Consider the following 23284-nt stretch of genomic DNA (forward strand, 5'->3'; position numbering starts at 1 on the left):
ACACTCAATATACACACACACTCACATTATACACACACACTCACAATATACACACACACACAATATACACACTCACAATATACACACACACAAAATACACACACACATACAACACACAATATACACACACAAGACAATATGCGGACACACATACCACAAATACAATACAATACACTCACAAAACACGCACAATATACACACACTTGCACACACACATACAACATACAATACATGCACACAATACACTCATACAACACACACATTACATACACATGCACACACAGACAGGCAAGCACAGTACACCCACATACTATACACTAACAAAGGAACACCGATGGCAAAAATTCACCAGACAATGGTAAATTCCAAAATAATAGTTTGTATTAAACTATAATAACATTACATTTCTTACTTATCCCTAAGTTAAACTCTAAATTTAACCCCCACCATGCGCAACTGTAAATATGTGTGAGTGTATGTGTGTGTTAAAATTCCAAACTCTGAAAAGTCCATTTTAAAACTTCAGCATCATTTTGGTCTTGCTTGAAGGTCTTAAATTTTCAGTTCACAAATACAATAATTATTAAGTGCTTTTAAATATATATAAATAGTTTGGGAATGATTTACTTGGTTACAGGATACTGTTCATCAACCTCACAGCCTGTGGGAAGAAGCTTAGCAGTCCTGATTTTGATGCTCCGGTACCTCCTTCCTGATGGTAGCAGGTGCAAGATACTGTGTGCTGGATGGAAAGGGTCCTCAATAATTCGTTGAGCCATGGTAAAATATCATCAATAAAGGTGAGGGAGGCACACCCCAGTGAATTCAGCTACTCCTGTCAGGAAAGAGAAAAAAAGGATCAGAGCCAGAACCACCAGGCTGGGAAACAGCTTCTTCCCATGGGTAGTGAGAGTCCTGATGAACTGCTCATAGAAACCCTCTGTGATTCAACTGTTTTAATACTTGTATATCGTTCATCTGGATGTGTGTTTACAGTGTGTTGCACCAAGGACCGTAGAACGCTGGTTCATCAGATTATACAATCAAATGATAAATAAACTTAAACTTACACAGGCTTCTCATTGCACAACATCTCGGTCTTGGGTTCTGGCACAAAACATTGACCGTTTTTTCTCTCCCATGGATGTGGCTTGATCCTTTCTCCACCTGAGTTACTTAGCTTCAGGGTCCCAGCATCTCCTGCCTGTCTCTAGGATTAATCTAGGATTAATATAAACATATGATAGAAGATCAGCACTAACCCGGTGAGCTGGAGGGCCTGTTTTCACGCAGGCAAACCAAGAGCCCGCAGGTGCTGGGGTACCAGTACCATCGCCTAAATGTTCTGGAGGGACTTGGCAGGACAGGCAACATCTAAGGGGAGCAATTGGTAATCAATTGGGTATCCCGGAAATCAAGCAAGGGGGAAAGGGAAGGAAAGAGCTCAATAGCAAGGACCTCCTGGTGGCCAGCCACACCAACATGTCTGTCCATGAAGGACATCCCAGTGGCCAGCCACACCAACATGTCTGTCCATGAAGGACCTCCCGGTGGCCAGCTACACCAACATGTCTGTCCATGAAGGACATCCCAGTGGCCAGCCACACCAACATGTCTGTCCATGAAGGACCTCCCGGTGGCCAGCTACACCAACATGTCTGTCCATGAAGGACATCCCAGTGGCCAGCCACACCAACATGTCTGTCCGTGGCCTCCTGTACTGCCAGAGTAAGGCCTATACTCTCTCTCAGCAGTCTCCAACTTCCAGTGACCCTTCCCCCTTTTCCCTCACTTCTCATCCAACTGCCTCCTTCCCTTCCCCTTGCCCATCACCCAGCCTCCCTTCCTCCTGCTTCTCATCCTCTTCCCTTCTCTGATCAGAGAGATTCCACCCCTGCCCCATTACCTCCTTTCTCTTCTCCCCCCCCCCCCGTATCCACTGATCACCTGTGCTCACCTCCTCCCCCCAACCCCTCGCCTTCCACCTTCCGCATCTGCCTGATGTTTGACATTCCTGAAGTAGGGGTCAGGCCGGGAAGGTCAACTGCTGATTGCTCTCCATAGATACTGCCTGGCCTGCAGAACTCCTTCAACACGGTTGGGTATTTTCATGTTGCACCACATCCGATGTGTCCTCTTGCACATCGGGGAGACGGGACACAATTTCAGAGACCATTTCATTTCACTCCTTCCCTCTGCAACAGCAAGGACGACCCAGTGGCTAACCACTTCAATTCCACACCCCGGCCCCATACTGTTCATGGCTTCAAGCACTGCCCTTCAGAGGCCACCCACACATTGGAGGAACAACACCTAATATTCCGTCTCCAACCAGATGACATTAATGTCAATTTCTCCAATTTCCGTTAACTCCCTCCACCTCCCCACCCATTTCCCTGATATGAGAGGTACCCTCTCTCCCCTTATTTCTCAGTTTCTTTCTCATCTAGCCTTCTACCTGTATCCACCTATTACCCGTTAGCTTGTGCTCCCCTCCCCCCCCGCCAATGTTTGATTCAGGCACCTGCCAGTTTTTTCTCATACCTGACGAAGGGTCCAGGCCCAGAACGTTGGTTACCCTTTACTTCCCATAGCATGACCTGTTAAGTTTCTCCAGCATGTTTGTGTGCTGTACACAAACCCCACATCTGCAGATTTCCCCGTTTAACTTTTGTGCATTGTACTGTTTCCGTGCTGTCTCTCTCCTTAGCCTCCATCAGTCACGTTACATAAACCGATGGAAAATTGTGTTCGAGCTTTGGGATTCCTGTCCACCTCTGCCGGCAGGTGTCAGTCTTGTATTCCAAAGGGAAGTTTAAGCCATTGAAACCCTACAGCAGGGGTGGGCAAACTATGGCCCCTGGGCCAACTATGGCCTGATGCCCATTGTTAAGTTGCCCAGAGCGAACTTTGAAAATAAAATGGAATATGGCCCGTTAGAACACAGTCTCCAACAATACCTCTTAGTTTCAACACTAGATGTCGCTGCCATTTTGAACAACTACTAGATCTGCCATTGCAATGTTACTCATCAATGGAAATGTTTACCTCAGTTGATTAAACACGGCAGAACCGAAAAGATGGAAAATAGTAAGGGAATGCCGACATTTCATACGTGGTGGGAAAATGAATACCTTTTCACAGAAGTCCAGGGGAAGTGCGCTTGATTTTCAAGAGATCTGTTAACGTCAGTAGCCTATCTACAGATTTACACATTACATGATGATCATTAAGGGGGAGGCGTGGCCCTGAACTGCATTCACCGAGTAGTGGAGGAATGTTGGAGTATGCTTTGTCCCTTTCCAAGTCTTTTCTCCTGTTCTTATTTTCCACCCAGCCTTTTATTTTACCCTGCTTTTTGAATGAGAGTTTTAAAGAGTCTTATTGTATTCTTTTAAATTCAAGAGCAGCAGATTATAGAAATGCCGACTGTAATATGTGAGCACATCATTAAATGACTGTAATGTCAACAGTTAAACTGTTCCATGCTGTTGTACAGTTATTTTGATAGAAAATGAATTTCTGATGGCACCAGGGGTTTTCTAATCTAAAAACACAGTTTTCGTTGCATTGGTTGAAATCTACCAGGCTTAATATTGTTTGGCCCGTCACACCTTATATTTTTCTGTATGTGACTCACAGCCAAAACGTTTGGCCAACCTTTGCCCTACATTTATTTGGATCATTTTAGGTGGAATGGGGGTGGGAAGGGAAGGTTGACAATCACTGCACTAGACCCAATTGTTACTGAAATATTTTGCTTGAGAAAAATTGTCATTGGCTCATTTCCTTTGGAGCTATGAAACTATGCACATAACGAGTCAATTAGGGACGATTAAAACAGTGGTTTTCAAACTTTTTATTTCCTCCCACATCCCACCTTAAGCAATCCCTCACTAATCACAGAGCACCGATGGCAGAGGGAATACTTTTTAAATTTAAAAAATTTTTTTTTCACACTATGAACCATATTGACCTTGGGAAGATATTCATTTTAATGCAGTTTACCCTTCCTATTAGTGTTAGTGGTAAATCTTTCCAATGTTCTAAGTCGTCTTGTAATTTCTTCATTAATGGCTGATAATTTAATGTGTATAGATGGCCTAGATTATTATCTAGTCTAATACTTAGGTATCAGATTGATTGTGTTTGTCATTTAAATGGTGATTCTTTCTTAAACTCTGTTAAATCCGCATTATTCATTGGCATTGCTTCACTTTTATTTGCGTTGATCTTGCACTCCGATATTTTTCCATATTCCTTCAATTTCTTATGTAATTCTTTTATTGATAATTCTGGTTCTGTTAAGTATACTATGACGTCATCTGCAAATAGACTGATTTTATATTCCTTCTCTTTTATTTTTATCCCTCCTATTTTATTTTCTGTTCTTATCAGTTCTGCCAAGGGTTCTATAGCTCAAGCGAACAGTGAGGGAGATAGTGGACATCCTTGCCTATTTGACCTGCTTAATTTAAATTGGTTCGATATATATCCATTTACTGTCACCTTCGCCAATGGTCCCTTATATAATGCTTTAATCCTATTAATATATACAGAGGTAGGTTGAACCTCTAGTACTTTGAATAAATAATTCCATTCTACCCTGTCAAAGGCTTTCTCTGCGTCTAAAGCAACCGCCACTGTTAGTGTCTTATTTCCTTGTACTGCATGGATTAAGTTAATGAACTTGCAGACATTGTCCACTGTTCGTCTTTTCTTAATAAATCCAGTTTGATCTAGTTTGACCTTTTTTGGTACACAGTCGGCCAATCTGTTTGCTAATAGTTTTACTATTATCTTATAATCTGTGTTAAGTAGATATATTGGTCTATACGATGCTGGTGTTGGTGGATCTTTCCCCTTCTTTGGTATTACTGTAATTATTGCTGTTTTATATGAATCTGGCATGTTTTGTGTTTCTTAAATCTGGTTCATTACTTCCAGGAGAGGAGGAATTAATAACTCTTTAACTGTTTTATAGAATTTTATTGGGAGTCCATCCTCTCCCAGCGTTTTATTGTTCAGTAGTTTTTTTTAATATATCCTCTATTTCCTCTATTTCAAATGGTTTGATTAATTTATTTTGCTTCTCTTCTTGCAATTTCGGTAGTTCAATTTTAGCTAGAAATTCATCTATTCTTCTTTCCCTTCATTCTCAGTTCGATTATAGTTGCTTGTAGAATTCCTTGAAGTTTTCATTGATCTCCGTTGGGTTATATGTAATTTGTTTGTCCTTTTTCCTTGATGCCAATACCGTTCTTTTAGTTTGTTCTGTCTTAATCTGCCAAGCAAGTATTTTGTGTGTTTTTTCCCCAGTTCATAATATTTCAGTTTTGTCTTCATTATGTTCTTCTCCACCTTGTATATTTGCAGTGTTTTATATTTTATTTTTTCTCCGCCAATTCTCTTCTTTTTGTTGTATCTTCCCTTATTGCTAATTCTTTTTCTGTACTTGCTATTTCCCTTTCCAGCTGTTCTATTTCCCGATTGTAGTCCTTCTTCATCTTAGTTACATATCTGCCCTCTGATGAACGCTTTCATTGCATCCCATAGTATAAACTTATCTTTCACTGATTCCGTATTTATTTCAAAGTACATTTTAATTTGTCGCTCAATGAATTCTCTAAAATCCAGTCTTTTAAGTAGCATGGAGTTTAATCTCCATCTATACGTTCTCAGTGGGATGTCCTCCAGCTCTATTGCTAATAACAGGGGTGAGTGATCCGATAACAATCTAGCTTTATATTCCGTTTTCCTAACTCTCCCTTGGGCTGACAACAGGAACAGGTCAATCCTTGAGAATGTTTTATGTCTATGAGTATTCCTTCTCCTTTGGGTGCTGCCACCTCCATATATCAAAAAATTGCATTTCGGCGGAGGGAATACTTAGGATGTGAGTGGAAAGAAAAAAGTTGAGAACCACTGGACTAGATGGAGTCATTTTAGTTTTGCCTCCACCTAGTGGTTCACTTGTGTAGTGCAATTTACTTGCTTACATTAACTTGTAACAATGGTTCAGAGACTAAGGTGGTTACATGAGGCTCTCATACCCACGTTTACCTGAGCCAGATGCAGTGCTCTACTCTTGTTAGCCTTGAAAGGTGTGTCGCTATCTGTGTAGTGGAGGGTGGCGATCCCATAACTGAGGCTGCTGGAGAGTTTTAGCAGGTCAGGCAGTATTCATGGGTAAAAATGGTCAGTCAGTGATCCAGGTGGGGACCAAAATTTAAAAAAAAAGATCAGTGCCTCAACTTCCTCAGGAGTTTGCAGAGGTTTGGTATAACATCATAAACCCTGGCAAATTTCTACAGAGGTGTGGTGGAAAGTGTGCTGACCGGCTGCATTGTGGTCTGGTGTGGGGACACCAATACCCCTTGAGTGTAAAGATCTGCAAAAGGTAGTGGGCACAGCCCAGGACATCACAGGCAAACCCCCCCCCCCCATTACTATCGGGTACGCTGGCGTCGGAGGGCAATCATCCAGGATCCACACCACCAGCGCACGCTCTGTTCTCGCTGCTACCATCAGGAAAGAGGTGTAGGTGCCTCAAGACTCACACCACCAGGTTCAGGATCAGCTGCTCCCCCTCCACCGTCAGACTCCTCGACGACAAACTCAATCAGGGACTCATTTAAGGACTCAGACGTGCACTTTATTGATTTTTGTTCTCTGTATTGCACACTGTTTACTTTATTTGTTTAAAGTTGTGTGCAGTTTTTTTGCACAGTCAATAAGTGGTAATTCTGACTGGCCCACAGGAAAAGAATCTCAGGGTTTTATGTGATGGCATATATGTTCTCTGAAAATAATTCTGAAATTACTTTTGCACTCTTTTTCCCTTTGTCCACTGTGGCAGCCCAGGTTGTTGTCCCGTACTGTCAGTGGCCTTCACAGAGACCAGATCCCAGAACATCACCTTTGCAACCAGATCACCTCAGATTCACTCAGTGTTCCATGCTGACGGAACCATCTGACCCATCAAGCCTGCTCCGCCATTTAATGAGATCATGGCTGATCTGGCTCTGGACTCAGCTCCACCTACCCACCTGTCCCCCAGAATCCTTAATTCCCCTATTATTCAAAAATCTATTAATCTGCGACTTAAATGCATTGAATGAGGCAGCCTCTACTGCTTCTTTGGGCAGAAAATTCCATAGATCGCACAGGCTCTGGGAGAAGAAGTTCCTTATGCCGAGAGTAAGGGGAATCAGTAACCATAGGTTTCACGTCAGAGAAATCTGAGGGGTAACCTCTTTTACACAGAGGGTGGTGAGTGGATGGAACAGGGTGTGAGGGGAGGTGGTTGAGTTCGGGACTATTGCAAGGTGCAAGGAACATTTGCACGGATCCTTGGATAAGGAGGGGGTTTAGAGGGATGTGGGCCAAATGCAGCCAGGTGGGTGGGATATGACCCAGTCCTCATCGAGCCATTAGCAGTGGAAAGGGTTAAGAGCTTCAGGTTCCTGGTTGTCAATGAGGAAGTAAAGGGTTAAAAGTAAGTCGCTCAGATGTGTGCAAGTAAGAGAATAGCTCGATTTTGCAGCATAACAAGGAAAAAAAGACAAAACAGCTTGAGCAATGTCTGATAAGAGGCTGCCAGTTGCAATCCTATGTACATGTGCAAGCTTTGTATTGGCTAAACTATATCTTGATAAACTTTGAATGGACCATTGATGAAAATGCTTCTGTAAAAAAATAGAATAAAAAAAAGGGACTGTCCTGGTATCTTCGGGGGGGCTCTCTACTTATTGACTCCGGAGAGACGTCTCTGTAGTAGCGACAAGTAGAAGCTGCCATTTCTGCTACAGAATAAATGAGTCTGACCAGGACGAAAGTTTGGGTGTCGTCATTTTGCGTGCTCCACCGACCGAACCGGAATCCACATCAACATCTTCAAGGTTCTGTCCTGGTGCCTCCAATCACAAAGAAAGCTCGCCAGCAGTTGTTCTTCATGAGGAGTTTGGGTGGATTTGGTCCGTCTTCAAAGGCTCTTGCAAATTCCAGGAAAAAGTCAAGAGAAAGAAAACAGCCTGAGCTCCGGCCTCAAGGACGTGACAACCCCATATATCGCCGATATATGTTTCATACCCTTGTTGTGAACGTTCTGAATGATGTGTGCAATTGTGATTGGTTAACTGTTGGAGGGGGTAAGGGGAGGGAGGTGGTGGAGGGAAGGGGACAGAAAAAGCTTGAACTCTCCCAAAAATCTTGTATAGAATTGATAATTGTAAATTGTAATCTATGTTAATGTGGTCAACATTAATATCGATACGATTGATAACTGTTTGAGTTTAAGTTTGGAAAATCACAAATAAAATATTCAAAAAGAGACTTTTGCAGATTTCTACAGGTGTACTGTGGAGAGCTTTCTGACCGGTTGCATGACTGTCCAGTATGGAGGTGCCAATGCACAGGACAAAGAGGTTGTCAACTCAGCCAGCAACAACACGGGCACCAGATTTCACTCTATTGAGAACATCTACAAGAGGCGATGTCTCAAGAAAACAGCCTCTACCCTCAAGGACCCTCACTGCCCAGGCCATGCCTTTTTCCCACTGCTACCATCGGGAAGGAGGCACAGGAAGCTGAAGATGAGCACCCAGTGGCCCAGTGGCTTCTTCCCCTCTGCCATCGGATTCCTTAATGGACAATGAACCTATAGACGTTACCTCACTTTCTCTTATGTTACAAATACAGGGAAGGCTATTTACGACAGAAATGAGGAGAAATTTTTTTACCCAGAGAGTTGTGGATTGCCACAGAGGGTAGCAGGGGCAGATTTGCTGGAGAGATTTAAGAGAGAGTTGGATAAGGCTCTTGTGGGCAGGGGAGTTAAGGGTTATGGGGATAAGGCTGGGATTGAAAGAGAAAGATCAGCCATGATCCGATAAATGGCAGTGCTGGCTTGATGAGCCAATTGGCCAACTCCAGCCCCTATTGTCTTGCACTTCTTTATTTTTAAATGTAATTTGTTTGCAATGTTTACACTTCTTTGGCTTGGCTTCGCGGACGAAGATTTATGGAGGGGGTAAAAAAGTCCACGTCAGCTGCAGGCTCGTTTGTGGCTGACCAGTCCGATGCGGGACAGGCAGACACGATTGCAGCGGTTGCAAGGGAAAATTGGTTGGTTGGGGTTGGGTGTTGGGTTTTTCCTCCTTTGCCTTTTGTCAGTGAGGTGGGCTCTGCGGTCTTCTTCAAAGGAGGCTGCTGCCCGCTGCCGCAAAACAAAGAGTTTTATGATACAATGAAGGCTCAGGCCTGAAATGGTGATGCATCTTTATCTTTGCTCTATAAAGTACACGGTTTGCCCTGCTGAGTTTCTCAAGCATTGTGTTGTTACAATAAATTTGGATTCTGGTCAGTATGGGCTGAAATGCTGGTTTCAGGTTTCAGATTTATTGCCAGAGAACATACATGACATCACATACAACCCTGAGATTCTTTTCTCTGGGGGCGTGGAAGAATGACCACTTAATGGTGGTGCAAAAAAACTACACAGCGTACGTAAACAAATAAAGAACTTTAAACAGATAATGAATGTAAACAAACTGTGCAATACAGAGAGAATAAAAATGTGAATAAAGTATGAGTCTCTAGCCTTTTTCACTGGCACCCTGTCCCAGGAATTAACTGGGACGGGGTCCAGTCCGAAAGGAACGCTGTCCAAACGCCGGCGTCAAATGATGCCATTTCACACTGGGGATTCACCGCCTCTACCCCTACTTATATCCCCAGTGTGCCAATAAAACCGTGGAAGAGGGACAGCGGAAAGTCGCCCGTTTCCAGTGGAAGGTAGAACACTCCGATCCTCAGGGATGAGGGGGTTCAGTGGAAAAGCAATTAGTGTCCCTGTTAAGGGCGGCCCAGTACAAACGGCTTCCTGGGACACTACACGGCCAATTAACTGGGATGCCAGTGGAAAAGGGGCTAGAAATTGGGTTTGTCATTGAGGAGTCTGATGTGGAGGGGTAGCAGCTGTTCCTGAACCTGGTAGCATCCATACTTCTTTGATGGCAGTGGCGAGAACAGAGTGTGTGCTGGGTGGTGTGGATCCTTGATGATTGCTGCTGCTCTCCGACGGCAGTGCACCCTGTAGATGTTCACGATAGTGGATGTTCACGATAGTGGGGAGGGTTTTGTCTGTGATGTCCTGGGTTGTGCCCAATACCTTTTGGATGGCTTTACATTTATGGGTGTTGGTGTTCCCATACCAGACTGTGATGCAGCCGGTCAGCAAACTTTCCACCACACCTCTGTAGAAATTTGCCAGGGTTTTCAATGTTATTACCAAACCTCCACAAACTCCTGAGGAAGTAGAGGCGCTGTCATGCTTTCTTCATGATCCATTTGGTGTGTTGGGTCCAGAAAAGTTCCTTCGAGATGGAGACTCCCAAGAACTTAAATTTTCACACCCTATCCACCTCTGATACCCAATGATCACTGGCTTTCCCTTCCTGAAGTCAACAATCTGCTCCTTAGTTTTGGTGAAATTCAGTGAAAGATTGTTGGACCATTCGGCCAAGTTTTCAATCTCCCTCCTGTACGCTGACTCATCGCCTTTCTCTATACAAATTTGTAGATGGCGTTATTGTCATACCGAGCCACACAGTGGAAGGTGTAAAGTGCGGAGAGCAGGGGGCTAAGAACACAACCCTGTGGTGCTCTGGTACTGATGGGGATTGTGGAGGAGATGCTCTTACCAATCTTCACTGATTTTAGATCTACACCCCTTATCTTGAGGCTAGGTCTCCAAGTTTCAGTTTCTCCTCTCAATCCTGCAATTGCATCTCCTGACTTAAATGAACTCACAATTGTGCTAGGTCACTGTAACATCCACAGAGTTCACAAGTCTCCATGAAAATGTATTTTTGATTCACTCACTTAAAGAAGGTTTTATGTCTTCATAGCATTGTGTTCATTTATCAACGTTTTCATTTGATTCATACTCATTTCTAGTCAGCAAGAATACCCACTCCCCTAAATGTGGAAATCTTCCCCTCTCATCTTAAACTTGTGCCCTATAATTTTGCACTCTGGGGAAATGACTGTCCACCTTATCAACTTTATGTGGTTTTGGGGATAACCCACCCAGTCCAACCAGCCCATTGTTGTAACTCAAGCCCTCCAAAGCAGGAAGCAGAGGACATCCATTTGAAGGTGAGAGGAGGAGAGTTTAAGGGAGACGTCAGGGGTAAAGCTTTTAATGTTAGCCTGCAATGCATGGTGGAGGCTGGTGCAACAGGACATTTAAAAGACTCTTGACAGGCACCTGTAAAAAAAAAAGTGTTATTTTTTCAAAAAACTTAGACATACAGTAGCAGGTCCTTTTGGTCTGCGAGCCAGCCCATGGTGCCCAGTACACCCTATTGACTTCCACCTCCAGTACATTTTGAAGGGTGGGAGGAAACCTGAGCACCCAGGGAAAACCCACGCAGACACGGGGAGAACGTACAAACTCCTTACAGACAGCGCGGGATTCGAACCCCAGGCTTGGTCGCTGGTGCTGTAAGCGTTGCGCTAACCGCTATGCTAAATGTTTTACCCTGCGATGCTAACTGTGCCAGGTTATGGGAGTGAGGGAGGGAAGGGTTAAATTGTTGTGGAGTAGGGATACATAGGTCAGCAGAACATTGTGGGTTGAAGGGCCTGTACTGTACTGTAATGTTCCATGTTCATTCTGTGAATCTTTTCTGCACCCTCTCTAGTTCAAACACATGCTCTTGTGGTGGAGAGTGTTTCAGATGCAAATAACCCCTTGTAGGAAGGGGGGAGATTCCTTCGCCTGGCTTTGTGCCCCATGCTCCCGCCACGTCTGACTGCTGTCAGCTCTGTACCGGCTTTAAACAGACTGTAAGTGGAGCTGAGAGTGGTTTTATTTAAAACTTCTGCGGCCGCAGGGTCTGTGCCTACAATTAGCAGCAGGGCACGAGGAGTTGCAGACTCCAGGGAAGCAGAGAACTGGTGCAGGGCACCAGAAAACGGGTAAAAGAAGGAGAAGCAGAGGAGACGACCCACCAGACTTTGACCATGGTGGTGGACCAATGAGGGGTTCTGTGGCTAAACAACACGCAGCTCCTGGGATGTGGCGTCTCGAGGCAAGGAATCCCTGCATGCTGCAGGCGACTGTGGTCGAGGGATCACACCAGGCGGCGGACAGCTGGAGACTGGCTGAAGGCGTACTAGAGGGTACCGAGGATGTCAGAGGTTTGGACATGGAGTTCACACGGTTGATGGTTTGGTCTGGCCTCGGGGGCTGTGGGAGTCCTGGAGGCGAATCCATGGTCACTTGGGGACTCGGGGTGGGAGGGAGGAATTTGATTCTCTTTCTCTGACTGTAAGAGACAATTTCTGCCGATGGTGAATCTGTCTGACCTACAGCAGACAAAAGCCAATTGCATGCAATATTCTGCTGTCTTTATTACATGACAATGAAGGAATCTTGAATCTTGATTTGAGCCCCTTGCAGAAAGAGTGGAGGTGCCCTCGTCTGGACCTGAGTCCCTTCTAGGAAGAGCTGAGGCGCCCTTGCCTTGGAGTTGAAGGCCACACTTTCCTACTGTGGCCTGACTCAACTCACGCCAGTCAGCTCCTTTAAATGGCCCTGTCGGATGCTCTACGACTGAGGGAAACCGAGCAACATGTCCTAAAACTTTACCCGTACTGCTCTAAACGTGCTGGAGATGTGCCAGATCCCGAGTTGATCAGCCATGCAGAGGAAGGGCACAGAAGGAAAATGGGTGTGCATGAAGGAAACTGGAGGGCAGGGAGAAATAACAATTAAAAAGGAGAGACGTTGGCTGCACAAAAATAATGCTCATTGTTAGAAGATAAAACCGTTTAATTATATATTATCTTTATTTATAAATATTTAAAGCTGCTTTCAATTTTATACACCATACAAAAAGGTAACCTATGGGAAAAGGCAGTACTACATACACTAATTTCAGTTTAATTACAACAGTATATAGAACTATCTGGCCGAGAGTCTGGGAGAGCGCAAGGGGAAGAATATTTACAGCGAAAGGAAAAAGTAAGAGGTGCAAATCCTAACCAAAGAAAAAAATTTAACTTTACAAAAAACCTTTTCAACCAAAACCGTACAAAACCTATTAATATCTGAAAATAATAGATCTGTTAATTTTTTTGTGTTTTATTTTTACTTTTTATAAAGTTGCCCAGGCTAGTTTAATGATTAAAAAAAGGTTCTTTGTAATGGTTTCTCCCTAAAGATTCAAAACTTTACATTAATCTACACGAACTTGCGGACATTTTATTGTCCACACTCATTACAATATTAACATTTAAACATATTTAAAAAATAACAATCAATTTTTCAATTGACAGACCATTCTCCCAGTAACACTCACATCTACTCCTGGGGGAGTGGTGTGGAAAGGGGGTGGGGACACAGAGGGAGAGAGAGAGATAGTGGGGGGGGGGAGTGAGAGAGAGGGATGGAGAGAGAGAGAGGGGAAGGGGAGGGGAGGGAGAGAGACCGACAGTGGGAGAGAGAGGGGGGGAGGGGAGAGAGAGGGGGAGGGGAGAGAGAGGGGAAGGGGAGAGAGGGGAAGGGGAGGGAGAGAGACAGACAGTGGGAGAGAGAGGGGAGAGGGTATAGAGAGGGGAGGAGGGGAGAGAGAGAGACAGACTGATAGTGGGAGAGAGATGGAATGGAAAGAAAGAGGGAAAGGGGGGGAGAGAGAGAGAGAGAGAGAGAAAGGCAGAGACATGTGGGCCAAGAGGAATAACTCCACAAGCATATGGCAAACCATGGTCTGTGTGGTGGAGAGGGGACTATTGCAGCTCCCCCACCACCACCCCCCCACGGGCTCCTCGCTGGCTGGCGGTGGCCTTGGAAGGAAGGGGGTTACTTACTCCCGCCCCTGGCAGCTGTTCCTCTTACTCACTTGGTACAGATGACAGTCAAAGTCCAGGTTTGCAGACAGGGCTGGGTTTAGGATTATTCTCTCCATCCTTCTCACTCACCTGTAAAAAGCTGCCCGGCAAACAATGCAGGCCCAGCGATCATTTTCTCCTCAAAGACGGCCACAGAAGGCCGACCTGGAGGCGGGGCAGCCATGCGGCAACCAAACCCATTCCTCGGGGAGTGTGATGAGAGGTAACAGCAGGAGGGATGCTCACGAATCTGCTTACGCCTGCTCAGCCGAAAAGGCCTCAGCATAGATCAAGGCAGAATAACGAGTCCCTTCCAGAACTTGATGTAACCAGCACATCAGGAGGTGATAGGTCACAACATCGTTTTTTTGTGTGTGTGTGCACTTTTTCTTAAAAAAGTCTATTTACATTTTTACATAATTCAGCTGGAGATCAGTCACACGCCAATTTGGTGTCTACCTCAGTTTACAGTCAATATTTACACTGAGAAAGCATTGGGTAATAAACCTTCAATGAGGAAAAAATACAAAAATAATCCAATTCCTGAAAAGTTCAAACTGCTGCTCCGCATCTTCAATGAAAAAAGGGAGGGAGGGAGAGAGAGAAAGAGAGGGGTGGGGGGAGGGAGAGCGTGAATAGAAATCTCTCCCTCTCGTCAGATTTTATTCATCTGTATATATGTTTTATAAAACAAGACTCTCCTCTTGCCTGGCTTGACAAGGTGCGCCCAGGACAGCTCCCATAGCCCAGGTGGGGGTGAACTTGAGTCCGGTCAGTCCCTGTCGGTATTGTTAGCAGTGAAGGCGTGAAGATTTCCCATCTGACTGAGTCCACTCTGGATGTGTGCCACATGAATTTCCACATTGTTTTGGAAGCAGCTACAGAAACAATGATTTCAGATTCACTCAGCATGTGTGACAGAGGGAATTTAAACACAAAGGCAAGCAGGAGTGGATAGTTGTTGGGGGGTGGGGGGGGCGTGCCTCCCAAATACACTCATATGACCAATTATTCTTCTAACCCTGTAGTCTTTAAATACACAGAGCGGTGGGTGCCTGGGAGAGGAGTGGTGATAGCAGTGTTTAAGAAGCTTCCAGGTAGACTCAGAAATCTGCAGGGGACGAGGGATGTTGTGGATCATGTGCAGGTGGCAGGGAAGCGGTATAAATTATGCTTCATGTTCAGCATAGACCCACGGGCCGAAGGGCCTGTTCTTGTACTGCACAGAGTTCTATGTAAAGGAGAAATTTGGAAAAGGGGCAAGTTTTAGATATAGTTTCATTGGGGAAGGGGAAAGGTTGGTACAGAGTGGGGAAATTAAGTTTGGAGGTACGACCTGTATCAAATAGTAGTAAAATCCCCGATATCTGGAATTCAAGCAGCTGGCAAAAAAAATTGGGGAAAATAAATGGGTAAAAAATGCAAAAGTTTAAAATTAGTGCCCACCCCCATCACCAGCGATCAGCTTGCCAATCCATGCAATAGCCAATCTCAAGCAACCAGAAAATTAAATTATCCGGTGTCTAACAATCCCCTTAAGTGCCAGACACTGTATGTGAGGGGGGAGGCAGGGCCGAAAGTTCACAGAGTTGAGAGGTGAACATATAAAGAGAACTGACAAGGTTTTGGGATCTTATCAGCCAATGTGAGCGAGCGCAGGGGTATAGAAATTGGAGTATCAGGGCTATGGATGGGTTCGCGGATCCCCGACCAATCTGACTCCAGGCAGGAGTGCACTGCAGCTGCTGAGGGAGCCCTTAAGGGATGGGGCTGACCACCGCCCCTACTGCAAAATGCTCATCCTCCTCTGTGGGGGGTGTGAAGGGATGGGGCAGTGGAACAAGGAGCCAGGTTTGTTACCTTTGTCCTGCAGTGAGAAACCAACACTGGTCAGAGCTCATGCGTTCTAAATCAGGAAGCATCAAGACCACAAAACCAATGGATTGAACCCCCAAAATTTCCATTCATTCAACCTGCTGCCTAAAAACTCACCCCAGTCCCTTCACCTCATGTGGGTTTGCAACCTTGGAGGTTCTACTTTCAGGGCTCTGAATCTGCTGGCACAGGCACCTTTAATTGCCCGTGAGGTGCCAGTGAGTGCCTGCTGGCGCTAAGAAGGATCCTGGGTCACCTCAGAACCAGACAAGGGTCTTTTACCCCCTCCCTCCCCCTAAAGGGCAAACGGTGGAGCAAACAATCTGGTCATTGAGGTCATAATTACAGGTGCTGGTTGCTTTTGTTTAAAAGCAAATTGTACATTATTAACTGAACTTAATTTCTGTGAAGGGAACTTGAACCTGGGTCTGAGGATCTCTGTTACAGACCGCAGAACATTACAGCACAGGGGGCCAGCCCTTCAGCCCATGCAGTCTGCCCAATCCCACTGACCTACACCCGGACCATAACTCTCTATCCCCTATCCAATATTTTCTTGTGTCAAAATCCAACCCACCTCTACTGGCAGCTTGTTCCACACTCCCACCACTCTCTGTGTGATGAAATTCCCCCTAATGTTCCCTTTAAACATTTCCCCTTCACCCATTACCTCTAGTTTTTGTCTTACCCAACCTCATTTATCTATCTGTACCCCTCATAATTTTGTGTACCTCTATCAAATCTCCCCTCATTCTCCGACGGTCCAGGGAATGAAGCCCTAACCTGTTTAACCTTACCCTGTAACTCAGTTCCTCAAGTCTCGGAACACTCCTCTGGGAAGTGAACCAGCTCTTTACATCAAACCCTTCGACTCCTGGGAGTACTGATCCTTACCCATGCCCTCTCACTGCCCAGATTAAGTGGCAAAGTTGGCTGAGCCATGGGAGGACTCTCGAAAAGAGGTCCATGTTCAGCATGACGTTCCCTTTCTGCACCTCCATCTTCAGCCACTCACTGCACTGGATGGCTCGCAGAGTTATTTTAAATCATTTTTTAAAACCCTCATCTAGGTGTCTTCCTGTCACAAACTTCTTTCAACCTCGTGACCCATTCACCAATAAAGTGGTCATTATGACCAACCTTTCCCATCCCAAGGCCCTGCTCACCACCCCATCCAGTCTAGTCCTACCTAATCAAAAGGGAATGGTGCATCCATCTCCCGAGCTCCTTCAAAGAGGTTAGCACGAGTGCCAGCAACCCGGACTTCAAATCTGTGAGGAGTTTGCACGTTCTCTCCCTGTAAGGGGTTTGCACGTTCTCTCCCTGTGTTCCCGTGGGTTTCCTCTGGGTGCTCAGGTTTCCTCTCACATTTTTTTACAACCCTCTCTACCTGTGATGCCACTTTCTGGGAATTATTTATCTATATTCGCAGAAGCCTCTGTTCTACCACACTCCTCAGTGCCCTCCCATTTAATGTGTACGTCCTTTTTTGGTTTGTCCTTCCAAAATGCAACACTTCACACTTGTCTGCATTAAATTCCATCTGTCATTTTTCAGACAATTTTTCCAGCTGGTCCAGATCCCTCTGTAAGTTTTGAAAACCTTCTTCATTGTCCACAATGTCTCCAATCTTAGTGTCATCTGAAAACTTCCTGATTCAGTTTATCACATTATCATCCAGATCATTGATATAGATGACAAACAATGGTCCCAGCACCAATGTCTGAGGCACACCACTAGTCACAGGCCTCCAGTCTGAGAACCATCACCCACCGCTACTCTCTGGCTTCTCTCGTCCAGCCAGTGTCAAATCCAGTTTACTATTTCACCATGAACTCCAAGTGCCTGAACCTTCTTGACTAACCTCCCATGTGGGACCTTGTTAAAGTCCTTACTAAAGTCCATGTAGACAACATCCACAGCCTTTCCTTCATCAACTTTCTTGGTAACCTCCTTGAAAAATACTATAGAATTGTTAAACACAAAGCCATGTTGACGATCTCTAATCAGTCCCAAGCTCACCAAATAATTGTATATCCGATATCTTAGAACACCTTCCAATAATTTACCTACTACCGACATCAGGCTCACGGGTCCATAATTCCCAGGGTTACTTTTCGAACCTTTTTTAAACAGAACAACATGAGCTACCCTCCAATCTTTCGGAACCCCACCCGTGGCAAAAGACATTTTAAATATTTCTGCCAGAGCCCCTGCAATTTATACACTAGCCTCCCTCAAGATCCAAGGGAATATCTTGTCCAGACCTGGGAATTTATCCAGCCTTATTAACTCTAAGACAGCAAGCACTTCCTCCTCTTTAATCTGTACGGGTTCCATGACCTCACTGCTTGTTTTCCTTATTTCACATGACTGTGCCAGTTTCTTGAGTGAATACTGCTGTAAAAAACCATTTAAGATCTTCCCCATTTCTTTTGGCTCCTTACAAAGCCAACCACTCTGATCTTCAAGGGGAGCAATTTTATCCCTTACCATCCTTTTGCATTTAATATACCTGTAGAAACCATGCATCATTCTTCAATGCCCACCTGCACACAATCTCCACCATATACCATACTGTCTGCCTGTAAAAGCTCATTTGAAGTTTTTAAATTACGGTGACAGGACTTTCCGGCCCACGAGTCTGTCACACCCAATTACACCTAATTAAGCTACATCCCCTGTACGTTTTGGAGGGTGGGAGGAAACTGGAGCACCCGAGGAAAACCCATACGGACACAGGAAGAACGTACAAACTCCTTACAGAGAGCGCGGGGTTTGAACCTGGTTTGTTGGTGGTGTAAGAGCATTGAGCTAACCGCCAGGCTAACCAAGCTGCTCCGCTACACTAACCGTGCTGCTCTAGATGGCATTACGCCAAACGCAATTTGGTCATTTCAAGCCGAGATTCAATAGAGAGCCCTAGCCTGAAACACTGACCATTTTGTTCCTCCCACAGATGCTGCTCAACCTGCTGAGTTCCTCCAGCAGGTTGAGTTTGGCTTCATATTCCAGCGACTGCAGTGTCCTGTTGGCAGCATCTTGTTAAACTGTTAACAGGCTTCTGTTTCTCTCCCGCAGCCATCAGGCTCCTGAAGTAGCCCCACAATGGTGCTTTCATCCTGCCCTTGCTTTGAGCTACCGTATATACTTGTGTAATTGGCAGTACTGCATAATTGTCGATCCCTCCACTTTTTTGGCCTAAAAATCACAGGTTTTCATATGACCGGTGTAAAAGTCAACCCTCCCCCTTTTTTTGGCCACGATCAAGCTCCCAATGCCCCAATCACAGATTCTCGCCTCAGGTGCCTACCCACCGGACGTCCCAATGCCCTGACTGTCCGTCTAGTGGAATCCTGATGCCCCGATCGCGGACCTTCGCCCTGACTGCCCACCCACTGGAGCCACCAATGCCTGACTGCCCGCCCATCCAAGTTCCTGTCATCCCGAATGCAGACCCTCACCCTGGCTGCCCAATCACTGGAGCACCCAATGCCCCGAACACGGACTTAGCATCCAGACCTGGACATCTGAGCACCTGACACCCCAGCCACAGACTCTCTCCTCAGCCCCAGCCAGCCGCCCACCGTAGCTCCCAACACCATGAACGCAGATTCACCACCAGGTCCCAGCCATCCGAGCTCCCGATGCCTTGAACTCTCGTGGTCAAAAGTATGACCCGTGTAAAAGTCGATCTCCACAAATTTGACCCAAAAAATTGGTCCAAAAAATTGTGACGATTACACGAGTATATATGGTAATTGACCTCCCCTTTCATTATAAATGGTGCCTCATAAACAGCTGGATGGCTCACCCTTCTCACTGTACGAGCTATGACGTGACAAACGGGTGGACCCGTGCTGTGAGATCTCTGGTTTCCACATTGGCTCAGGTAGCGAATGGTGCAGCAGGGCCAGTGAGCCTCAACTTGTGGGAACCTCTGACCACAGAAGGGTGGGACCCCTGCAGGGATTGACCCAGAGCCACCTTCTACCCCTGAAGTCAGGGCAGTCGCTAGACTAAGCCTCTGGACTCATACCAAATGGGAGCAGGAGGCCATTCAGTCCTTCGAAACCTACTCCACCATTCAATACAACACCGGTATCCTATTCCTGTTTGCTCTTCAAACCCCCTACATCCTTTTTAGCCAAGAGGGTCACATCCACCCACCTTATATTCGAAGGATCTATAGAGCTCTTGATGTCATTCAACGAGTCGGTCAACGACTTGAATTCAAAAGAGTTTAAGTCCCCTCCTTCAGCCAGGCACTGTGGGGAGGGAAGGAAATCAGGAATTGAATTGGATTTCACATGAGCAAGTGTTAGCTTCATTAAACAAATAATTTAGACACGCTCACGAGTCCATGCTGTCCAAATACACCCAACCCCTACAACCCCTGCTATGTTTTGAAGGGTGTGAGGAAACCAGAGCACCGGAGGAAACCCACGCAGTCACGGGAAGAATGTACGAACTCCTTACAAACGGCGCCAGATTCGAACCCGAGTCTCTGGTGCTGGAACAACCTTGCACTAACTGCCACGCTAACTGTGCTGCCCGCTTCTGAGGTGGCCAGGGCAGTCAGCAAAGAGGGAGGCAGGACTAGTCTCGTGTGGCGCAGGGTGGAAGCAGGAGCCAAACCACAGGCATATGTGGCCACGGGTCACCTAAAGTCTGGCCCTTTAGAGAGGGGGGGGGGGCGGGAAATGAAACAGTGGCTCTATCTGAGCGACAGTGCCAAGGCTAGGGAGAAGGTTCCACACAAAGGCCGGGGTCGTGGGGGAGGGCTGGGTGGAGGAGTCCAGGTGCCTGGAACAGACTGGTGTTTGCAACAGGCCCTTCGGCCCACTCCTCCATGCTGAGCACGGTGGCATCCTGGGCTCGTCCCATCTCCCTGCATTTAGTGCTTATCCTTCTAAACCCTTGCTGTCCACTCATCTGCTCCAATGCCTCTTGAACAGCGGAAATGGACCCACTTCTATCATCCCCGATTGAGAAATGCTGCCCCTCTAGTTCTAGAGGTGTCTCACCGGGAGAAAAACAGTGGGCGTTCACTTAATCCCATGCCCCTCGTGGATGCTACAAACCTTTATAAGGTCACCCTCTCCTACGCTCCACTGAATAAAAACCCTGAAATTCAAGCCCTCGAGATCTGGCAGAACACAAACGTGCTGGAGAAACTCAGCAGGTCTCATTGCATCAATAGGAAGAAAGGGCTGTCGACGATTCTGGCCCAAGCATAGGAAAACAGCAGGCAGATACTTGAACAGCAAGGTAGAGTTGGGGGTAGGGGAAGGGGGAGGAGCACAGGCTAACAGATCAAATGATCTCGGTGGTTAGAGGTGCGAGGTTCGAAGAAAAAGAAGCTGAGGAGTGATGGGGTGAGATAAGAGGGCTAAGGGAAGCTAGTTCTTGGACGGAAGGGGATGGGGAGAGATAAGACGGCTAAGGGAAGCTGGTTCTTGGACGGAAGGAGGGAAGGGAATGGGGAGAGATAAGGGGGCTAAGGGAAGTTAGTTCTTGGATGGGAGGGAAGGGGATGGGGAGAGATAAGGAGGCTAAGGGGATGGGGAGAGATAAGAGGGCTAAGGGAAGGAGATGGGGAGAGATAAGAGGGCTAAGGGAAGCTTGTTCTTGGATGGAAGGAGGGAAGGGGAGGGGGAGAGATAAGGGGGCTGAGGGAAGGGGATGGGGAAAGATAAGAGGGCTAAGGAGATGGGGAGAGATAAGAGGGTTAAGGGAAGGGGATGGGGAGAGATAAGAGGGTTAAGGGAAGGGGATGGGGAGAGATGAGGGCTAAAGGAAGGGGATGGGGAAAGATAAGAGGGCTAAGGGAAGGGGATGGGGAGCCGGAGGAAAAGATACCGAGATAGGAAAAGAGAAAAATTCCATCTGCATTCTCTTGTAAAATTTTGATGAAGAAAACCATTCCAATGTTGCGGCGGCTTCACTGCTACTGAAAGAACACACAACCAGACGGGTTGAGCTCAGTGAGCAGTACTGATTTATTGCAGGCTGCTGGGCTGGACTTATACTCCCAGCCTGGACTTGGCTGAGAACCACGCTGGGGGGGGGGGCGCTGACGTCACCCGGGCGTCACGTGGTCTCCCAGTGTGGGCTTCTGAGCCCTGTGCTGAGAAGAAGGGGACACCGCCGACGGCACCATTTTGGCCATCTGCCCTGCTGCATGGATTTACAAGCGGGGCCGGTTCGCCTGTCTAACGGTGTGCCACCACACAGCCCTCCCAGAACCGGCGCCAATGTCCTTTTTAGCAGGGTGGCCTCGCTTCTTGGGCTGGGCCGCAATCACTGGTTCGGTTGGGTCAAGGTGCGCTGGCTTTAGCCTGTCCACAGTAAACAGTTCCCACCTGCCGCTGATGTCCAGCATGAACGTAGACTCTGAATGCTGGATCACCCTGTATGGTCCCTCGTCAGGTCTCTGCAGAGTTGCCGCGGGTGGGCCCCACCGAATAAAGACGCACTCTGCGGAAAGGAGCTCCCTGGAGTCATGAGATGGCCGTGTGCCGTGACTGGGCGGAGGTGAGGGTGCGAAGGAGTTCAAGTGGGCCCGGAGGTGGGGAAGCAGCTCGTGCGGCGACCGCTGGGGGTTTTCAGGCACGTTGAAGAACTCACCAGAAAGTGCCAGCGGTGCGCCGTAGACCAGCTCAGATGATGACGCCTGCAGATCCTCCTTGGGCGTGGAGCGGATGCCCAGGAGCAGCCAAGGCAGTTCATCCACCCAGTTGGGGCCGGTGAGGCGGGCCATAAGTGCCGATTTAAGGTGGTGGTGCAGACGCTCGACCAGTCCGTGGTGTGGTGTAGCTTGATCCCCAACCTGTTGGCGAGCTGTGCCAGAGCGCAGAGGTGAACCAGCATCGGGATCACCTCAGCCAACATGTGGTGCGGTCCACCACCATGAATGTCGGTGGTAAACTCCGACACGAAAGAGAAGTGACACTGCTGGCGGGCCAACCAGTGGTCCTTCACCATCGCGAGTGCCTGGGTGAGGGGTTTGTGGTCAGTGAAAATGGTAAAAGTCCTCCCCTCCAAGAAATAGCGGAAATGCCGCACCGCTAGGTACATGCCCAGTAACTCACGGTCAAAAGCGCTATACTTGTGCTCTGGTGGGTGGAGCAGGCGGCTGAAGATTGCCAGCGGCTTCCATTGTCCGTTCACCTGCTGCTCCAGGATGGAAGCAACGGCTGTGGCAGAGGCATCGACGGAAAGTGCCATATGCAAGTCGGTGTGCGGGTGGGCGAGCATGGTAGCCTTCGCGAGGGTGTCCTTGGTGGCCTCAAATGCACTGCAGGACTCTGGGGTCCAGGTGAGCGTTTTGTGCTTGGCTGCGATGAGGGCGAATAGCAGCTGTATGATGCGCGCAGCTCCCAGGATGAATCGGTTGTAGAAGTTGACCATACCTGTGAACTCCTGCAGCCCCATGAGATTGTCCGGACATGGGAACTCCTTGATAGCAGCGACCATCGTAGCAGTGGGCATGGCTCCCTCGGCCGTG

The 23284-nt window shown here is 46.9% G+C and overlaps 1 protein-coding gene and 1 long non-coding RNA gene across 5 annotated transcripts in view; both read right to left on the minus strand.

Annotated features, from left to right (window-relative positions):
• Positions 1 to 422: 422 nt before the first annotated feature.
• LOC138737192 (uncharacterized) lies at positions 423 to 12741 on the minus strand. The gene is made up of 3 exons (XR_011340825.1): positions 12659 to 12741; positions 1071 to 1221; positions 423 to 835 (listed from the first exon to the last, which is right to left on the minus strand). It is a non-coding gene; the product is annotated as an uncharacterized lncRNA (long non-coding RNA).
• Positions 12742 to 12839: 98 nt separating this feature from the next.
• lin9 (lin-9 DREAM MuvB core complex component) overlaps positions 12840 to 23284 on the minus strand; it is a 184220-nt gene continuing 173775 nt past the window's right edge. For all 4 annotated transcript variants that reach the window (XM_069887828.1, XM_069887826.1, XM_069887829.1 and 1 more), the window contains 2 exons: positions 19945 to 20042; positions 12840 to 14777 (listed from right to left, as the gene is read on the minus strand). In XM_069887828.1, coding sequence (XP_069743929.1) covers positions 14672 to 14777; positions 19945 to 20042 — 204 coding nt within the window. In that variant the 3' untranslated portion in view covers positions 12840 to 14671. The remainder of the gene's footprint in view (positions 14778 to 19944; positions 20043 to 23284) is intronic.

This window comes from Narcine bancroftii, chromosome 6, assembly GCF_036971445.1.
Source record: "Narcine bancroftii isolate sNarBan1 chromosome 6, sNarBan1.hap1, whole genome shotgun sequence".
Lineage (NCBI taxonomy): Eukaryota > Metazoa > Chordata > Chondrichthyes > Torpediniformes > Narcinidae > Narcine > Narcine bancroftii.